The sequence below is a fragment of the Notamacropus eugenii genome, chromosome 2, assembly GCF_028372415.1.
Source record: "Notamacropus eugenii isolate mMacEug1 chromosome 2, mMacEug1.pri_v2, whole genome shotgun sequence".
Taxonomy (NCBI): Eukaryota; Metazoa; Chordata; class Mammalia; order Diprotodontia; family Macropodidae; genus Notamacropus; species Notamacropus eugenii.
In genome coordinates, this window is record NC_092873.1 from 242,349,692 (window position 1) to 242,371,315 (window position 21,624).

Consider the following 21,624-nt stretch of genomic DNA (forward strand, 5'->3'; position numbering starts at 1 on the left):
TACTCTAATCCAGCAGACTCTACCATGATAGAAAGTCTTGAATATAGTCCTACTCTCTAAAGCTAAGTAGTAACGCAAAACAGTACATACAAAGACACTCAGAAGCAATATGTTGGAGACTTGATTATCAATTCTTTGCTTATGGCAAGCTGTGAAACAAAGAAAAACACAACATGGCCCTGAGTCCTGTATATGCTCCTGCTCCCACAGTGATCCTGTCAGGGTGGTTAAAACTAGCAGTAACAAGGGTACTAAGATTCATGTAGTTTAAAGACATCTATAATTATTACCTTACATGTTGGCACTTAAAGTATGAGATCCTTGACCAGTGACCAACAAGTTAGCTTACAGTTGGAGGAACTGAATCTTATCTATATTGATATTCTTAAATCAAAACAGAAGGATATTGCAGCTAAATGGAAAGATGGTTCACAGGCTGTCTTTGGAAAAGCAAATAAAGGAGTTGTGAGTGTTAGTTTTCCTGTGCATACAAAGGGGATAAGAAATATCACATCATAGGGCTCTTAGTCATTTTATATTCATTGCTTACAAAGAACATCCACAATGAGACCACCATGAAATAACTGCAGCTTATGCACCAGCATCTGTTGTGGAAAATGGGGCAGGGATGTAGAAATTCTGGAATGACTAGAAGAGGCCTCTAAATTGAAATAAGATGCACTTTTAAACTTAGCTTCTTCATCATGGGCAAAGCAAAGGATATTGAAAAAATATATTAGGAAACATAGTTTATGAGTAAGAAACGAGAGGCCAAAGACTTCCACAATGTATACACACACACACACATACATATACATGTACGTATATATATACACACACACACATATGTACATGTAGATAGATTATATTTTATTCATTTCATTATAGATTATATATTATTCATGATTATATATTAACATATTTTCCTTAAAAAGAAGGTCAGACAGAGGTCCTGATATGGTGAGCATTAAATATCTTCATAAAAGTGAAATTAGTCAACAGGAATGATATTTTACTGATGCAGGAGTTATTTCCACTTCAGCTATCTGTGAAAAGTCAGAGTGGTGATTAACTTTAGGAAAGGTCAAAATCAATAGCAAAGTGGAAGAAAGAAAAAAAAATTTAAAATATTGAAAACAAATAAGCCAACTCCTACTTGACCTATTTGGACAATAGTTTGAATAATAGGAAATGGATAAAAGATAAGATATTTTCATAGATTCCAGCTCTGGTCCTGCCTGGTTCTGAGTGCCAGAATTGAGGAAGAACATTGACAGAATAGAGATTTTTCCACAGGTAAACAGGATGATGAAAGTCCATGAGTCCTTGCCATATGGGTATAGGTAGAAAGAACTGAGGGTGTTTCAGCCTAGAGAAGTGAAGCATCAGGGAAGGATATGAAAGCCATATTCAGATATTTGAAGGACTGTCAGTGGTACTTGACTTGTTGCTTATTTGTTGTTGATTATTTTGCCCTAGTGGATAAAACCAAGAGCAGCGTTTAGGTTTGATTTAGGGATTTAGGTTTGATGTCAGGGAAATCTGCCTAGCAAAGCTCTCTCAAAGTAAAATGGACTGTCTTAGGATTCCTTTTATTGGACATATTGAAGCAAAGTTTTGATCTGTTGGGTGTGGTATAGTGGGGTTTCTTTTTTCCCCAGAAGTTTTTGGATTTTACAACGTCTCTCATATGTATCCCTTTCTCTCTAATCACATAGTCATCACCCTGATGCAGGCTCTCATTACCTTTTGTCTGGACTATTTCAATAGCCTTCTGGATGGTCTCCTTGCCTCTAGCCTCTCCCCACTCCAGTGTATCTTCTACTCAGCTGCCCAAGTTAACTTCCTAAACTAACTGAATATGTCACCTCCCACCTCCAAACTCAAACTCCACCAGCTCCCTATTACCTCTAGCATCAAATATAAGATGGCCTTTTTAGCCTTTAGAATCCTCCACAATATGTCCTATTCCTGTCTTTCCAATTTTCTTTTACTCTACTTCCCTCCATGTGCTTTATGATCCAGGCAACACTTACCAACACTCCGTCTCCTGAGTCTGTATCATGGTTATGCTCCATACCTGGAATGCTCTCTATCACCTCTCTCCTATTGGCTTCTTTGGTTTCATTCCTACATTCTAAATGTGAATTTATTCCAAACCTCAGTCCTGGGCCCCCTTTTCTTCTCTCTCTATGCTTTTTCCTTTCAGATACAGTTCTGGTGGGCTCTGTTGTCATCTCTATTTGGACAACTCCCAGATGTATATATTTAACCCTACTCTCTTGCCTGAGCTCCACTTATCTATCACCAATTGCCTATTGGGCATTTCTTATTGGGTGTCTCATAGGCATCTCAAACATGACATGTCTCAAACAGTACTCATTATCTTTCCCTCAAAACTCATTTTTACTCCAAAATTTCCTGTTCCAATAGAAGGAACCATCTTCAGTCTATTAATTCAGATTCTTGCCCTCAGAAGGATTTTTAACTCTTCACTTTCTCTCAACCCATGTATCCAATCAGTTGCCAAGTCTTATTGATTCTATCTCCCCAATGTTCTTTGGATCTTTTCTCCAGTCACATAGTCATTATCTCTATTTAATATTCTCATTAATTCTCACCTGGACTATTGTATTGGTATCTAATTGGTGTCCCTGATTCTGGCCTCCAATGCATCTTCCACACAGTTGCCAAATCGATATTCTTAAAGCACAGGCCTGATGATTTTCCACTTTGTCCCAAAAGCTCTAGTGGATTTCTATTTGTTTCTAAAACCGAATACAAACTCTCGGTTTCCCATTTAAAGGCATTCACAATATGGCTCCAGCCTCCTCTCTCTAAACCATCCTTCAAACAAGGTGCCGAAATGATGTACCTGAAGTAAATTTCTGACCAGGTAAGCTCCAGTGGCTCCCTCCTGATCATGGGGTCAAATGCCATTTCCTCTCCTTGGCCTTTAAAGTCCTTTACAGCTCAATTAAAATCATTCTTGTCCATCCTTACTATGCATTATTCTCCTTTACATACTCTTGAATCCAACCAAACTGGACTTTTTGTGCTGCTCCTCAATGTATCATTTTCTCTCTCCCCCTTTGTCCTTGTACTGTCTCTCATGCTTGGATGTACCCTATCATCTCTTAGACTCCTTAGTATCTTTCAAAGCTCAGTTCAGATGCTACCCCCTAAATGAGTCTTTCCTGTTTCCCTTAGTGCTTTGGTCTCCAAATTACTTTGTATTTATTTTGCATAAAATTATTTTTACATTTGTATATTGTCTATTACCCTTGAGGACAGGAACAGTTTTGTTTTTTCCTTGTGTTGCCAGAACCCTGCACAATGCCTGGCGTATAGCAAAATGCTTAATAAATACTTGTTGCCTAATTTCTCTTGGTCCATATAACTATTTTACCATCACTACAAAATCTTTTTGAGAATAATCCAAATATGTATTAAGGGAATATTTTATGGTAAAGTTTTGAAGAAGGAAACAGATAGGTTTTTCCAAATGACTGCAGCAGAGTAGGCATACAATTGTCTGTATTTGTGTGTTTGTGAATACAAAATTCCACTGTGCTAATTTGTTGACTAGGGGAAAAAAATTGATCCATTAGAACAAAGCATTTTCTTAAATAATTTCTTCCAATAATGTTTCCTGTGTGTATGTGAAAATCATATGATTCCTTGAAAGTTGTAGCAACAGGAATAATTTTGTTAGAGGACTCTATTAATATAAAATAAGCCATAAAACAGGGGGAGATAATTTTGCCAGAGATATTTCTCACTGCCACCAAAGATGTTCAGCTCAGAGTCCAAATGGAAGAAGGAATTTCCTGTGGGTGATAGAGTTCCCAAGATTAGATAACAAGGTCCTCCAGATTTTCCTCTTTATGGCACTGTACTGATTGCATTAGGCCCCAGAACACTGTAGAGCCTCCTAGGTGATATCCAAAATTTTCCCAAAGAAGTTGCTCTAACTGTACATTCAGGGAAAAAAAATAAAGAAAATGAAGAATTCCTGTTGCCCAGACTATAATATACTGTTGGGTGGTCAACCCATAGAAATGATCCATCAGTGCATATGTGTTGGACAGATACTATGAATAGACAATAAGCTCAGCTTGGAGTTGAACAGGGTTGACTTACTTTTTGGAATCTGCACCAGGCTTTTAATGATCCCAATCTTCTTGAAACAAAGGATGATTTTTCTAACATGAATATTATTCCAGTGATGATATATGGTTATGAATCATAAAATACCACAATCTCCAAAGAATTAAAATTGCAGGTCGCTCAGAGGTCAATGGAGAAGTGCACTGTGAATGCATTGCATTCTGAAACTTATTGCCAATGAGAAATTATGCAGGAGAGATGTGTAAAGGATGTCATCAGAGAGATAATTAAATGGAAAAGGAAGTGGGCCAGTCTTGTGGTGAGAATGAGGGATAACTATTGGACAGACTGAGTATTCCACTAGTATCTATGACATTTCAAGAGATCTGGAGTAAGGCTTTCAGGAAGTTGGATGGATCCCCTGTGGAATGTTTACAGGAAGGCATGGACAGGATGAAAGGTGTGGAGAGGTTGTGGTCTATACCATTAAAGGAAGTAAGCATGTCCTTGAAGTCACTGTTCCATGGACAGTTATACAACTTGTGCCAAGGAAAGCTCTTGCTAGATGCCACCTATGTTACCCGATAGGGGTAACATTTAAACCATTGCCATCCATTTGATCTATAGATCAAATAGCCCAATAAGTTTTATCAGATTAGCTAGCTGGTTCCCTAGGTGTAGGACAATGGAAAAGTAAATTTGTAAAGAAGGTAAGAAGTTCAGCAGAGTCATTGTAGAATTGAAGGATTTAAAGAGACATGAGGAATCCTTTAGCCCAAACTTTATGAAGCATAAAACATGGAATCCTACCTAGGAATAAAAGGCATGAATAGGGTGCCAGAGTAGAGGGTCCTTACTACCTATGTGACTTTGGTACTATGATTCCTCATCTATAAAATGACGGGTAGATCTAGATAGCTTCTAAGGTCCCACATAACTCTATGATTCTATGTTTTTCTTTAAGTTAATCTTTTAGGCAGAGACAAGATGATGAAGTAGAAAGATGCATATACTCTAGCACTTCCCCCACAGCCCACAAAATACCTGTAAAAAATGACTCTCAACAAATTCTAGAGCAGCAGAAGCCACAGAACAACAGAGTGAAAGAGGTTTCCAGGAAAAGGTAACCTGGAAGGCCAGCAGGAAAGATCTATCTCATGGGACACTAAGTGGAGTGGAGCCCAGCCCTTACTGTGTGGCACTGGGTGGAACAAGACCTGAACAGACCTCCAGGGCAGAATTCCCAGCAGAGAGGGTCCCAGATCCCTCAACCTACAAACAACAAAGAAAGCTCCAAAGGTCAGTGTGAGAGGACTTTCCCAGTTGGGAGAGAGGGGAATGGGGTTCCCCCAGCACTGGAATCAGGCAGCAGCAGCAGCAGCAACAATGGGAGGCAGGTGGCTATGCAGAAGCAGCCTGGGTCCGTTGTCCAGGCAGCTCAGCTTAAAGCCTCTGGCATAATTGAGCAACTGATCTGAACTTCCAGCCATCAGTAGCAGCCCCACCCTTACCCAAAACCCTTGGGGGAGTTGAGCAGCTGATCTGAATCTCAGCCTTGAGCATGGTACTGGGGAGAGGAGGAGCAATAGGATCCTCCTCTTGACAAAGGATTCATAAGTCAAGTAAGTGGCTGGGAAAATGCCCAAAAAAGGGAAAAAAAATAAGACCATAGAAGGTTACTTTCTTGGTGAACAAGTGTCTCTTTCCATCCTTTCCAATGAGGAAGAACAAGGCGTACTGTCAGAGAAAGTCAAGGCCTCTGCCTCCAGTACTTCCAAAATGAATATGAAATGGGCTCAGGCTATAGAAGAGCTTGAAAAGTGTGTCAGCAGCCTGCTAAAGGAGAACCAAAAAAATACTGAGGAAAATAACACCTTTAAAAAGAGGCTAACTGAATTAGAAAAAGAGGTCCAAAAAGCCAATGAGGAGAAGAATGCTTTCAAAAGCAGAATTAGCCAAATGGAAAAGAAGGTTCAAAAGCTCACTGAACAAAATAGTTCTTTAAAAGAGAGAATCGAGTTCAGGGCAGCTAATGACTATTAGATAAACCAAGAAGTTAGAAAACAAAACCAAAAGTTTGAAAAAATAGAAGATAATGTGAAACATCTCATTGAAAAAACAACTGACCTGGAAAATAGATACAGGAGAGACAATTTAAAAATTATGGGACTACCTGAAAGCCATGGTCAAAAAAGAACCTAGACATTCTCTTCCATGAAATTATCAAGGAAAACTGCCCTGATATTCTAGAACCAGAGGGGAAAATAAATATTGAAAGAATCTACAGAACACCTCCTGAAAGAGACCTGAAAAGAGAAACTTCTAGGAATATTGTGGCCAAATTTCAGAGTTCCCAGGTCAGGGAGAAAGTATTGAAAGCAGCTAGAAAGAAACAATTCGAGTATTGTGGAAATACAATCAGGATAACACAGGATCTGACAGCTTCTACATTAAAGGATTGAAGGGCTTGGAATAGGATATTCCAGAAGTCAAAGGAACTAGGATTAAAACCAAGAATTACCTACCCAGCAAAACTGAGTATAATACTTCAATGGAATAAATGGTCTTTCAATGATATAGAGGACTTTCAAGCATTCATGATGAAAAGACCAGAACTGAATAGAAAATTTGACTTTCAAACACAAGATTCAAGAGAAGCATAACAGGTAAACAGGAAAGAGAAATCATAAAAGACTTTCTAAAGCTGAACTGTTGACATTCCTACATGGAAGGATGATATTTGTAACTCTTGGGACTTTTCTCAGTATTTGGGTAGTTGGAGAGATCATACACACACACACACACACACACACACACACACACACACAGAGTACAGGTTGAGTTGAATCAGAAGAGATGATATCCATAAAAAAAAATAAAATAAAAATTAAGGGGTGAGGGAGGAAAATACTAGGAGGAGAAAGGGAGAAATGGAATGGGGCAGGGTGTAACTCATAAAAGAGATAAGAAAAATCTTGTTCAATGGAGGAGAAAAGGGAGAAGGTGAGAGTTGATATATGGCTTAAGAAAATAACATGCTCACTAAATTTGGTATGAAAATCTATCTTACACTACAGGAAAGCAGGGGAGAAGGGGATAAGCGGGGTGTGAGAGGGATGATAGAAGGGAGGGCAAATGGGAGAAGGGAGTAACTAGGGGTAAACACTTTTGGAAAGGGACAAGGTCAAATGACAGAGTAAAAAAAAAGAGGGGGAACAGGCTAGATAGAGGACAATATAGTTAGTCTTACACAGCATGACTATTATGGAAGTCTTTTGCAAAACGACACACTTATAGCCTGTATTGAATTGCTTGCTTTCTCAGTGGGGATGGGTGGGGAGGGAGAGAAGTTGGAATTCAAAGTATTAGAAATTAATGTTGAGAATTATTAGTTCATATAACCGGGAAATAAGAAACACAGGTAATGGGTCATAGAAATTTATCTTGCCCTATAGGAAAAGAGAGAAGATGGGAATAAGGGAAGGGTAGGGTGTGATAGAAGGGAGGGTACATTGAGGGAAAGGATAATGGGAATGCAAGGTATTAGGGGGTGGGGGAGGGGAGAGATGGGGAGAAAAATTGGAACTCAAAATTTTGTGGAAATGAATGTCGAAATCTAAAAATAAATAAATAAATACAATTTTAAGGTTGGGCACAAGCTACTGACTGATTAAAGAAAAGGAAGCAGTTCAAAAAGACATTTGGCTTACAATAAAAACTCCTCCTGCCTGAGAAAATTTAATCTTTCCTCACAGTTTATCAGTTAAATTAATGTTAAGCCCTTTGTTTTTCTCAGATGAGAAGATGGCTTGAGAAAGCTAGGAACAACATGGCCTAGGAAGAGTGGGTTGAAAGAGGATAGAAGAGTTCCTTCTTCAAACAGGATTGTCCTCTTCCCCTCTGTTTTCATTTGCTTAAAATGGCACAATTAGTGTGACAAAGGGAGCCACCTAGGGAAAGCTGGAAACAAACTCCTGACAAGAATATGGGGCATAGCATTGTAGGGAATCAGTGGAAAATGAGTGAGCTATGAAGCCAGATCCTCAGCTATGTGGTGACTTTGAGGCTGTTTGCCCACAGAATTTGCTGTCCTATGCAAGCGGCAGCATGTAATCATTTCTCTTGGTGGTTAGCCCAGAACTGAAAAAGATAAGGGTTGAGGGAAGGGGATGATCAGAGGATCTTAGAACTTAAAACTGATAGAGACTTTAAAAATTCATTTTATCTGGATGAGAAAACTGAGCCCCTGAGATGTTATGAGTAAATTGAGGTTCAGAAAAGATAATTATAGCTCATGTCTTATGGTGCTTTAAGGCTTAAGTAGCATTTTCCTCCTAACAGACCTGTGGGGTAGCAGTGCAAGTGTTATTGTCCTTATTTCATAGATGAGAAAATAACAAGCAATTACCATTAGTTATACAGGAAGAAAGTATCATGGCCATGATTGGAAGTTAGGTTACCTAGATACAAGTCTCATGCTTTTTTCACTAAAAAAAGATTTTGAAGCCAATCATCCTCATGTGTAGCCTGTGTGTTTATATGCATGATGGGGGGGAGGAGAGGTTGCCTCTTTTTCTACCTGTTACTAGCTCATTTTCCTTTAGTTTCATCCCAGATTCAAGGCATTCAAGAGATATGTTTTGCTGTTTCCTTATAAATTACTAAAATTTCAACACCTCTCTTTTAATTAGCACTAGGCTTCCAGCCCAGTCTATTAAATACTACTTATGTAATAAAATAGAGATGTCCCTTTTCCCATAAGCTTTTGTTCATCTCTCTCTCTCTCTCTCTCTCTCTCTCTCTCTCTCTCTCTCTCTCTCGCCTTCTAGGTGTAAATAAGCATCAAAGCTATAGGTATACTATTTATTAATACTGCAATCAATAATAAAAGAAGGACATTTACAATAAGCTACATGGGGTTATTTAAGTATAGCCTAAATCATCTTTAACTTTGACTGTAACTACTGACTTCTCAATTCTGGAAGCACAGCTCCACCATTTAGTTTTCTCAGGATGCTACTTAAAATCTTTTCTCAAGAATTTATTTCATGTTGCTTTGCAAGATAAGATTTTAACTTCATTCTCTTAGGAAATTACTTTTTTCTTTTTTCTCTGTCCCAAATTTCTTCCATACAATAATTATGAGGCTCACAGACTCCTCAAAGAAGGATAGGTACACTTCAACCCCACTGGCTCTTTAAGATGTAGTTGTGCCATCTATAGTCTCTGCAGAAGAAGCTGTTGAAGTTGGTGTTACATATTACCTCAAAGTCTTAACAGGATTTCAACACGCAGAAAAGACGGGGGGGGACATTCAAGGTATAGTGAAATAATGTGAACAAAGTTATGGAGGATGAAGTGGAGTACATATTCCAAAGTGAGGGAATAATCTAGTTTGGCTGCAATGTAGAGTATTCAACCAACAGTTACTCAACGCTTTCTATAGACACTGCATTCTAGTAAGTACTAAGAGAGATAGGTTTGACACCCTGCTTGAAAGGAGGTAGGGTACTTTCTTCTATGCAAGGCCTTTCCTGTTTCCAGCCAATGAGTACTTCCTCCTTCTTCAAGTGGTCTCAGTTTACTTTTCTATGTACATGTTATATCCCCGTAGAATGCAACCTCTTTGAGTGAAGATTCACTTTTAGGGCTGTAACCCTGCAACCCAGGCACAGCACCTTATAAAAAGTAAGCATTTAATGTTTGTTGAATTGCTGCACTGAAGGCTTTTACAATCTAATGGGACTGCATACGATATACACATACATAACTTTGGTAGAAAAGAGTAGATGAGGGAAGGTTAGGTGATATAAGGATAGAAAAGTTGTCTGAGCCTAGAACGTAGCAGTCTTTGAATGCCAAGTGGAGGAGTTTGGCCCTGATGGATCAGCTGTGGGGAAACATTTAGGCTTCAGAATAATAAAGTATAGTTCTCCCACAAGCAGAATAGTAGCCTTGGAGACAAAAGATCAAGGATCTGAGCTTCTGTTTCTCTAGTAGGCTTACTAAGTGACCCTGACTGAGTAAAAAATGTTCTCAGTGTCTGTGCAAATAAGGGAGGGGGAGGAGAACTCAAGGTGCCATCTAACAGTATGAAATACTTTTTGAGCCTCTGGTGAAGGAGGTACAGAGAATAAAGAAAAATGAGGAGGGAGAAAAGAGGCTCAGCAATTTATCTTAGAACTTGACTGCAGAATGAGGCAAAGAAATGAGTATGAACCTCAAGTGTGTGTTGTGTGTAGTCAGCAAGTATTGCATTTCATGAACGGTGTGTGTAGATACATGTATATATATATGTATGTGTATGTATGCATATTTGTATATATGTGCACAGGGCACTAGAAGGGGCAGGGTTTTATTCATTTTTGAGCAATATCATCCTGAATATGACAGAACTCATCTGATCCAAGCAGGAAAATGCTAGGGAATACCAGGTGCTATTGCCTCAGTTTCCTCATTTATAAAATGAGCTGGAGAAGGAAATGACAAACCACTTTGGTATCTTTGCCAAGAAAATCCCAAATGGATATGACTAAAATGACTGAACAACAACAGATGGACTTTAGGTGAAGCAATTTGGTGAAGTTGAACTATTTTTTTTTGCCCGAGGACCCAGTTTTAGATCCTGCCTTTGATGCTTGTTATATGTATGACCTTGGGAAAGTCACTTAATTTCCTTAGACCTCAGCTTTCTTCTCCGTAAATTGAAGGGAGTTGTATTAGCTGGTTTCTGAAGTCTTTTCTGGCTCTGGATCTATGCTCTTCTCTTTGAAGGGAGGAAGATTGTCCCTTTGTCATAGGTGATGGCTGCTATGAAGGAGATGGGGGTGGAGTAATACTTTACTACTCCAGGAGTACAAGGAGGCCTTCCTTTAGACATTTACAGTAGTATCAGTCTTTGGAGTAGAACTGGGGAGTGGTCAAAGGCCAAAAACTGAGAAAAATATCTTCCTCAGAATAGTTTAATTCTGCCTAATGATCAGGTTGGTTTATTTCATGTCAATGGAACCTTGGGTCCTTGAATTATTGAAGTAGAAGCATTTGAGTAGGTGTGAGTGACCACCAGCGGCTCCTGGATACAGAGAATTTAGGATCCCTTGGAATTACAAACTTGATGAGAAGACACTTACTCTTTATATTAAAAGCATATTGCTATGCTCGCATATGCAGTACCAGTATGACACTTAGGAAAAAAAGAGGCATGATTACACACAATTACTTTGGAGTGACTAGTCTTTGCTGCCTTAATGATTTTCCCCACCCCCATCCCCAATGGTATAACTGATGGGATTTGAAGAGATTTTGGGTTTACCTTTCTTTCCTCCCTGAATAGAGATGTGCTTTGTTGTTCTCAGGAGCCCCATAATATCGCATCTTTTCCCCCTGCCCTGCAGTTCTTGTCTGGGTATTGTCTTCTTTGCCCCAGTTGCGTTGCTATTTTCAACCTGAACACCATTCTCTAGGTGGCATTGATGAGTCCCTAGGCAATGTGGTAGGTAGGCAGACTCCAAAAGAGCAGTTGCTACCCAATGTGTTATTGCAGCAAGGAGTAATGCATAGAAAAAGGATTGGTCTCAGAACCAGAGACTATGGTTTATTTCCTTCCTTGGAAACTTAACTAGCCATGTTGGTAAGTAGCTTAACCCCCATGAGCCTTGTTCCCTCATCTGTAAAATAGGGATATTATTTTATATTTACATTGCATTTTAAGACTTGCAAACCATTTTTGTTGCAGCAAACCTCCAAGGCAGTCATACAAATTTTATTGATTCTGGTTTTAGAGTAAAGAAACGGAGGTTCTAAGGGTGGTTGCTTTCCCCTTTGCCTCCTGAGCTGCCCTTCCTCTTCACTTCTACCTCACCTAAAATTTCACTTTCTGTTGGTGGCCTTGCCACGTTCTCCCATTGAGGGTTACCTCTGAAATTACCTGACATTTACACAGTATATATCTTGTGTGCACAATCATAGCATGTCATCTCCACCATGAGAGCTCTTTGAGGTCAGGGACCGTGTTTTTTGTTTTGTTTTGTTTTTACTTTCTTTGTGTCTTTACTGCTTAGAACAGTGACTGGCACATAGCAAAAGCTTCATCATTGCTTCCTGATTGATAAAGCCGTTTGCCTTTAATCACAGCTCATAAGCATCCCAGCTGTGATTTGAATCCAGGTCTCTTGACTTCTAGCCCAGCATTGTAGCTGTTATATCAGGCTGCGTCTTGTCAAGGAAATGAACTTAGGTTGATATCAAGTTTATGAACTCTAAAATGCCATATAAATGTGAGCTGTCACTTCAGCGGAAGGCTCAAATTTGTCAGTCATCAGTGTCTATAAATCCACTCTCTGTCTTTACTCTCTCCTTGGGGAATATCTTAGTAAGGTATGAGTCCTAATACTACAAGCTTCTGGTACTACCTTGTTCTAGTCATGCAAAAAAGCACATGGGACAGTGTTAGATTTAGAGTCAGAGAACCTGGGTTCAAATTCTGACTGCTGCTTGATACTTATATGTTGTTGTTCAGTCATGTCTGATTCTTTGGGACTCTTGGACCATAATGTCCTTGGGTTTTGTTTTGGTTTTTTTGGCAAAGATTCTGGAGTGGTTTGCTATTTCCTTCTTTGGAGGATTAAGGCAAACAGAGGTTAAGTGACTTGCCCAAGCTCACACAGCTGGATCTGAACTTAGGTCTTTCTGATTCCAGGTTCAGCACTCTATCCCCTGAACCATCTAGCTGCCTCTTTACTACTAGTATAACCCTGGGTAAATTGCTTAACCTTTTTGGGACTCAGCTTCCTTATCTGTAAAATGGAGGAGTTGGCTTAGAGAGCCTCTAAAATTACTTCCAGGTCCATCTTTATGGGTCTATGACTAGATGACTATAAGTAATTCAATAGTCTCTGCACTGTTAGACAATACTTAGATTCCCCCAAGTCACACTATCAAAGTAAATCTTATAATAATTGCCCAAACCACCCTTTCCCACAGAGCTGGAGATTTGAATATCAGCTAATTACTAACAACTATTTGGTCTGAATCCCAAAGAGAGCAAAGAAAAAGGAAAAGGACCTATTTATGTACAAAGGTCTTTTACTGGTGGAAATTGAGGGGATGCCGGTCAGTTGGGGAATACCTGTACAAGACTGTGGTACGTGGAACATGAGAAGCAGGGTGATTTTAGAAAAAGGAACTGGGAAGAATTACATGAATTGATACAAAGCTAAGTGAGTAAAACAGAACATTGTACACAGTAACAGCAATATTATATGATGATCTACTGTGAATGACTTAGCTATTCTTGGCAATACAATATGATCCATGACTTATCTGAAGGACTTGTGATGAAAAATGCTATCCACACCCAGAAAAAGAACTATGGAATTTGAATTCTTTTTCTCTTTCTTTTTTTCCTTCTTTCCTTTCTGTCATCTGTGCTTATTTTTACAATATGGCTAATATAGAAATATGTTTTGCATGACCTCACATGTATAATTGAGATCAAATTGCTTGACTTCTCAAGGAGGAGAGATGAATGGGAGGGAGAGAATTTGGAATTCAGAATTAAAAACAATTAAAATTTCTTTTTACATTTGAGAAATATTTAATGAAATAAAAATATATTGGGGAAAAAACTAACTATTAATTCCTCAATCATTTCCTCCCCTCTACTCTCTCTCATGAATGAGTACCAGGGCACTAACCTTGATCTGCTCACCAGATACAGGTTCCCTGCTCCTTTACCCCAATGCCTAGTCCTGACTGACCCATATAAGAAGCCTGTAAAACCCACTCACTGTATTTGACCAGTTTGGTATGCTTGATTCCACCAGGGATCCCAGTGGACCTGACCTGTGTTCATCTTTCCTTACTGGCCCTTCTTATTTTGAGTATTTTCTCTCATTCACATTGATTTTCTTTACTTTCTGCAGATTCTGTCTTGTATTCTATGTTTCCTTATACTATACTCTAGAGTCCCAAACCTCGCTCAGACTGCATCAAGACAATGGCATCTAAGGTTCCTTTTACCTCAAATCCAGAATCCAACACCAAATTTTTAGGTTTTCATATGAAGTCATATGTGCTGTCTGCCTATTTTAGTTAGGTGTATGATTTCCTTACACTGTACAAATATTCTCCACATTATATAGATATGTATATTTCAAACTCACTTAAGAAAGTGTTTGGTGGGTTTGTTAACATATCTCTTGTCACATACATTTGATTTTCAGATAGTCTTTCAACCTTGAAAAACTAAGGAAGGCCTCTGGTGTTGCTTTTCCTGGATATTGAAAATCTATTTACACAGTTGACAAGGGTCAGGGTTTATCCATTTCCAGTGTCTATTATTCACCCAGTGTTGGCTCAAAATTAGTAGCTGGAAAGGGGATAGGTTCTCTTTACCACTCCCCTATCATACCTATCCATATACCCTTGTAACTTAGCAACTCTGTCTTTAAATTGAAATTGAAGGGTCCATGCCAAGGCTTCCATTGGTACCCAAATGTAAAGTAAGTGTTTTCTTTTTCTTATAAATTAGTAGAGTAGAAACTAAGAAAGGAAAAGCTATATACATTGTATATTCCATAGAGGAATCTTTAAAATGGAGCATTTGTAGCTATAGAACATACAATGTACCTCCAAAACAAGAAATAATTTAAGATTTTTTTCCTTTTTTGTCCTGCTGCATGATAATTGGCTAATGTTTAATGCATAAAATAAGTCATTAGTCTTTTTTTCACATTAAATCTCTCTTCTGAAATTATTAGATGTCCATGTGAGTCCAACTAATCCAACCTCATTTACCTACAACTCTTTTGAATTATTATGCTTATCACTATATGGATTACTTTTAGAAACAGGACTGTTTTTAAATTGATTTTGCAATAAAAATCGGGAGAGCTAGGAAAACAAAGTAGTCACCCATATGTAAAGGATTAAAGTCCCATCCCATCTGAACTTTGCTTATTAGAAGTTGTATTATATTTTTAAAATACTTACAATCGCCAACCTGCCAGTATTTGATAGGCTTAGCTTCCATTTTTATCACAGAAGGTAATTAATTGCTTCATGGACATGTGGCTGACTTTGTTTTCAGCTTTGCTTTGTTTTATTTGTTTGTTTTACCAAAATTAAGTCTCATCAACTCTTTTAGAAGATTTTTTTTTGTCTAGTACTACATATTTGAATTTCTATTTTCACTCCCTTGGTCAAAATTTTAGAGATTCCCTTTCATTTCTTTATAGTTAAAACCACCTACTGCTTTGGCACAGGAGAAGGGTTTGGTGGCAAAGGATTGGCATAAGGCACAGATGGCATATTTATCAGATTTTCAGATGACACAAAACTGGGAGGGATAGTTAACACACTGGCTCTAAATTGGAGTCAGAAACTAAACAGTCTTTGGCAGGCTATAACATTTAGCTAAACCCAGTGAGATGAATTTCAATAGAGATAAATGGAGTTTTATACTTGGGGGACCAAGTATCAATTTCTCAGAGATAAGGTAGAGGAAGAATGGTTAAGGCAGCAATGTTAATAATATCTGGGCATTCAAGTGGACTTTGAGCTCAGTATGGGTCAACAGTGAAATATTAGTGGGCTGTATAGAGAGTCATAACTTCTAGGTATAAAAAAGCTCTAATTTCTCTGTACTCTCCTCTGGTCAGACCACATCTGGAGTTGTGGACACCACAGTTAAAATCAATAATTCAGTTGATAAACATTATTTAAGTACCTACCATGTGCTAGGTACTGTGCTAAATGCTAGGGATATAAAGGACAAAAGATAGTATCTGCCCTCAGGGAACCCACAATTTAATGTAAGAGTCAGCATACAAACAGCTATGTTCAAACAAGCTACTGACAGGATAAATTGGAAATAGGCAACAGAGGGAAGGCATTAGAATTAAAGAGGAGTTGGGAAAGGCTTTCTGTAGAAGGTGGGCTTTTAGCTGGAACTTGAAAGAAGCCAGCACATCCTGGGCCATCTCCAGTCATCCTGATGAATATCTGGTCACTGGATCCAGATGGCTCAGGAGGAGAAAGTGAGGCTGGTGACCTTGCACAGTCCTCCCTCACTCAAAACAAAGTCAAGTGCAAGTCATGTCCTCATTTCTCTGATGCCATGGTCTTCTTCAAAAATGGACGAACACAACAACAAAGAAGCCAGGAGGCAGAGATGAGAAGGGAGATATTCCAGGCATGGGGGACAGCAAAAGTAATAAAAACAGTTTTAAAAGAAAGATAACAAGAAAAAGAGACACACAGATAAAAAAACAACAAAGAAAGAGAGAGAGAGAGAGAGAAAGAGAGAGAGACAGAGATTTGGAGAGAGGTAGAGAGAGACGGAGAGAGAGGAGGAGAGAGACAGAGAGACAGATAGAGAGAAATAGAGAGAGAGACAAAGAGAGAACAGAGGAAGACCACTAGGATGGTGAAGAGACTTGAGTTCTTATTATATGATTGGTTGAAAGAATTCTAAATTTTAGCCTGGATAAGAGGAGACTCAGGTGGATCATGATAACAGGTCCTTTGACAACAAATCCAATATCCTTTATTCTGCATAATTTGAAGGGAAAGAGAATATCCTAGCAATTAGGAAGCCTCAGTGGAGGCTTATTGTAGAGGGTAACACTTGAATTGAGCCTTGAAGAAAGTCTCTAAGAAAAATAACTGAGAGAATACATTCTAGGCATGCAGAACAACAGTTCATGCAAAAAAAAAAAAGTAAAAAAAAAAACCCTCCAAAACGAGAATCAGGAGATGGAATGACAAGTCCAGGTAACAGCACTTAGGCCAGCATGTGAGCTAGGGAAAGTCATTTAACTTTTCCCAGCTTCAGTTTTCTCATCTGTGAAATGGGAATAATAATGTTTGCCTTTTTCCCTTTGTGAGGATAAAATGAGATCCTATAGGCCAACCAACTCCATAAGCTGTAAGATATTATATAAATGTAATTCTCATTACAGTTGTCATTGCCTTTATTTGCAGATGTGGATAAGTTCCATGAATCAGAAGAAAACGTTGAACATATCCCATTCTCCTGCCCACGCTTTTCTGAGCATGAAATGATTAAGAGGTCCCAGGAATTTTATGAGCTTCTCAATCAGAGGCGGTCTGTCAGGTTCATAAGTGATGAGCCTGTCCCAAGGCAGGTTATTGACAATGTCATCAAAACAGCAGGTATGAGACTATGCAGCTGGATCTCTTGAGGCTGTCAGCCTCATGACTGATATGATTTATTGGAGAACTTGTGATTTTCAAACTTGGCTTGTAAAGCATAGCGCTCCTTCTTTGTCTGCACACATCCTTATCTGCCATTGATGGACCATTTCTGAAATTCTGTGTCTTCTATTGTTAAAGACTTGACTATCTCTAAAGAAGTGACAAACATCTTGCACATGGCTTGAGTACAGATGGAGCAACAACTCATAGACTTCTGACAAATTCAAAGTATCCTAGCCAACAAGTACTTATTTTAAAAAATTCCGAAAGACCCAGAGACACAGGAAGTCATTTTTTCCTCTTTTCTCCTCTTGGAACTAATGTTATCCAGCTACATGCCATGATTCTCTATTATAAATTCTGATTGGCTAGCATGCCCATGTGAATGAACAAATGATAATTAAAAAAAAAACAAGCAAATTAGTTTTTGGTATAAATGAGTCTGTCCAAAGAAGAAAAAGATTTGAGAGTTACAGAAAGAGGGAGGATTACTAATAAAGTCCTTTTTTTGATTTTTTTTCATCTGATGGTTTTTTGCTCCTATATAAATCACATTCTACTTCATTTTGAGAGATTAATTTAGTCTCTGCCTGAATTCATTGTCTCTCTAAAAAGGAAACAAATAGGAAAGAATAAATTTAGTTTCATTTAAAATGGACATTACTTTGTGTGAAGTCAGAGTCAGAATCCTTCAATATAATTATGTAGTGGCTCAAAGTATTTGCCGGATGACCACACACATCTGGTGTAATTTCCAAACCTTAGTGAGGGTACACAAATGCTTTACCTTAGCTGTATGGCAGGCTTCTGGGCCTGCCAGTCAAATGTTTGGGTTAAATTAATTTAAATTCAAAAAGGAGTATTAAGTACCTACTATGTGCAAGGCAAAAGATGAAATAGTATAAAACCTGTTCTTGATTGTCTTTCAGTATAAAAGTTATAAAACACATTCACAGAGGTTTTTGTACTTTCAAAATATTTTGTCTTACATCATCTCATTGATATTTATGGTATTTTTCTGAGACAGATAGTGTCAACGCTGTCATGCTCATTTTATAGCTAAGGAAACTGAGACTCAGAGACTTATCTGAGGTCACATAGGAAGTAGCAGACCCAGGAAGTTAAACACTCATTTTATGACTTGAAGTGTGCTTTCCTCCACAGTATGAAAAATATCTTTGAAATCACAGATGTTGAATTTCTCTTTGCTACAGATACAGTTTTCTTTCAAATTTGAGAGAAATTGGGCCTGGTTGAAATAAAAATAAAAATAGTTTTCATCTTATGTTTGGGAAAAGAAAAAAAGTAGAGTGAAGAGTTTTAGAAACAAAGGGAATTCAAAGCTGGGATGGCCTGACATACATGGTGTTTGAATGGCTTCTCATATGCATTTTCAAAGTAAACTCTTGCCTAAGCTAAGCGGTCTTACCTTGAATAAAACTACCTGTCTGCTATCCGAGTGTGGTATTCTGAAAATATATGATGCGGGTTCTTAACAGGAATCTCTCCCCATTCTTCAGTGTTTATTCATTCAGCAAATACTTATTAACTCTTGGAACAGGGGGAGATGGGAACACTCCTGAAGTCTTCTGGCCTGATCTTAATTCTTCAGAGTGACTGTAGAACTCGCAAGCTGGCTAAGGTCATGAACCAGTGACCTATCAGAGCCTATCAATGCTAGATACTAAGGAACTGCAGACAATAACCTGCTGCATCTCACACACAAGTACAGAGCACTAACACCTATTTAATCTTTCCTGTGTTGATGTCATCTCCCTAACTAGATTGTATCTCCCTCAAGGAAGGGGCCATATACCAGTGTTTTGCACAGAGGAGGAAATCTATAAAGATTTATTGAGCTACTGACCTGCTTTTCATGTGCTTCAGTGTCTTAGAGGCACAATTATTTTTACTCTGCCTTTGAATTTATGCCTTTCTGGTGAACTTCATAACTTTATCATTTTTTTTGCTAGCTGTCAAAATGAAAAGACTTTTTGGAGCTTGATAATATCAACAAATCAGGCATCCTTGCCCCAAATAATTAGAAAGGTGGCATTGCAATCTCCAGAAGCATTGATATTAGTTCCAACTGTTTATCATCGAGGCACTTAAAATGAGGTTGATTTTAGAAATTCAGAACACAAGGGGAACCTTTTATGAACTGATAGAGAGTGAAGTGAGCAGAAGCAGTAAAATGAAATACACAATGAATTCAATAATGTTAAGTGAAAGGAACTCCCAAAAGGAGACAAACTTGTGTCATTAAAATGGCAAATTAGCTCCAGAGAAGAGATGAGGATTTGCAACTCCCTCTATGCATTTAAAAGATGAGAAACTGAGAGCATGGAATGTCAATATATTCCATCAGATGGCTGGGTTTGACTTAATGTGTTTTCTTTGTTACAAGGGAAAGTTCATATGGGTGTGGAAGTGAGGAGAAAGATATCTAAAAATGACCGTGATGCAAAGGCATCAATAAAAAAAAATAAAGCATCAAATTTTAAACATGAAGTTAAAGAAAAGGGTGCTGAGTAAAATGAACTGAAGGAGCAGGGAAAGGTATAAATTTGTCCTGTCACTTTGTATTTCAGATCATAGTGCTTGATTTGGATGTTCAGAACATGATTTTATTACCCTTTTCCCTGTCTGATGGTCTAATGCTTAGGATTTGGCACTTTCACTGCCTCAGATCAGACACAATTCCTGCTCAGGGAGGTATATTTTGGGGCAGTTAGGTGGTGAAATGGATAGAGTGCTGGTACGGAAGTGAGGAAGACTCATCTTCTCAAGTTCAAATCTGGCCTCAGATAGTTGCTGGCTATGTGACCCTGGGCAAGTCACTTAACCCTGTTTGCCTCAGTTTCCTCATCTGTAAAATGAGCTGGAGAAGGAAGTGGCAAACCATTCCATTATCTTTGCAAAAAACTCCAAATGGAGTCATGAAGAGTTGGACACAACAGCAATGACTGAACGACAAAACTCTCTAATCTTCCTTTACATTCCTCTTCTGGGGTTTAATTTATTTATTTTAATTTACTGGTTCAAAGGGACAGCACCAAGTGGGGCACACACAGAGCCTTGGTCCTTTGTGGTTGTCCAAGATGAGGAAGTGAAACACAAGATTCGAGTGATCATTGAAGATGAAGAGGAAATCAATTACAAGAAAAGAATGGGAGACAGATGGGTTAATGACCTAAAGAAACTAAGGTAAGAAATCCGATGGAATCAACATTTGGTTTTTAAAACTTAAGATGATGGTAACCACAGGGTTCCTGAAGATACTGGGTGAGTTTAGTCTTACTTTATAAAAACAGTTTGAGTCTGATTCTAGAAAGAATCATGACATCAAAGGAACTCTCTGTCTCTCTCCTTCTGTCTGACTCTTTCTGTCCATTTCTGTCTGTCTCTGTTTCTCTCTCTGTCTTTATTGCTCTGTTTGTCTTTCAAATGTATTACTGAAAATTTAACATGAACCAAGCTTAACATTGACTGCTATGGAAGGTAGAGTGAGAAAATGCAACTCCTTCCCCCCCTTTATTTTTTTGCAGTGGTTGGTTGGTGTCCATGGATATGGAACATCGTATATACTGTACACTTGGCTGATGTGTTGGTTAGTGTTGCTAAATTATCTCTTTCCTTTCTCCCTCCCTTCCTTCTTCCCTCCCTCAACTCTCCAATCTTGCTCCTTTCCTTCCTCCCTTTCTCCCTTCTCCATCACTCTTTTCCTTCTTTCCTTCCTTTTTTCCTTCCCTCCTTTCTTCCTTTTCCTCTTTTCTTCCTTCTTTCCTTCCTTCATTCATTCTTCCCTCCCTTCTGTCTTCTTTCCGTTCTTTCTTCCCTCTGTTCTTTTCCTCCCTTCCTTCTTTTCTTCCTTTCTTTTTTTGTAACAAAGGATAATTCATTAAATAGGGGAGAAAGGAGAGATATTAAAAATAAAGATGATAAAAATAAAAAAATTAAAAGTTTGGGGAAAACAACATTACATATCAATATAAAGAATTAAATACTAAATAACTTTAATTTAAATTAATTATTTAATTTAATTAATAATTATATTTTATATAATATCTAATTAATAATAATACTTTAATTTATTTAAATTAATTTTAGCATATAAAGTGTTATTGCTTTGCAGTCACTCCCTCTAGGTCCCCCTCAGGATTCTTTGGTTTGTTCATTTTTATTTTTTCCTTGTCATTGGTGGTAATTAGTGTGTGCTCTTGTTCTGTGGTTCAGGAAGGGAATTAGGGAATTTTCCCTGTTCTGTCTTTGAACTGATGATATGATTCAGGGCAA

The 21,624-nt window shown here is 38.2% G+C and overlaps 1 protein-coding gene across 1 annotated transcript in view; it reads left to right on the forward strand.

Annotated features, from left to right (window-relative positions):
* The window catches only part of IYD (iodotyrosine deiodinase), a 36,922-nt gene that overhangs the window by 7,266 nt on the left and 8,032 nt on the right, over positions 1 to 21,624 (forward strand). The window contains exons 2-3 of the mRNA XM_072643692.1: positions 17,095 to 17,286; positions 20,376 to 20,535. Coding sequence (XP_072499793.1) covers positions 17,095 to 17,286; positions 20,376 to 20,535 — 352 coding nt within the window. The remainder of the gene's footprint in view (positions 1 to 17,094; positions 17,287 to 20,375; positions 20,536 to 21,624) is intronic.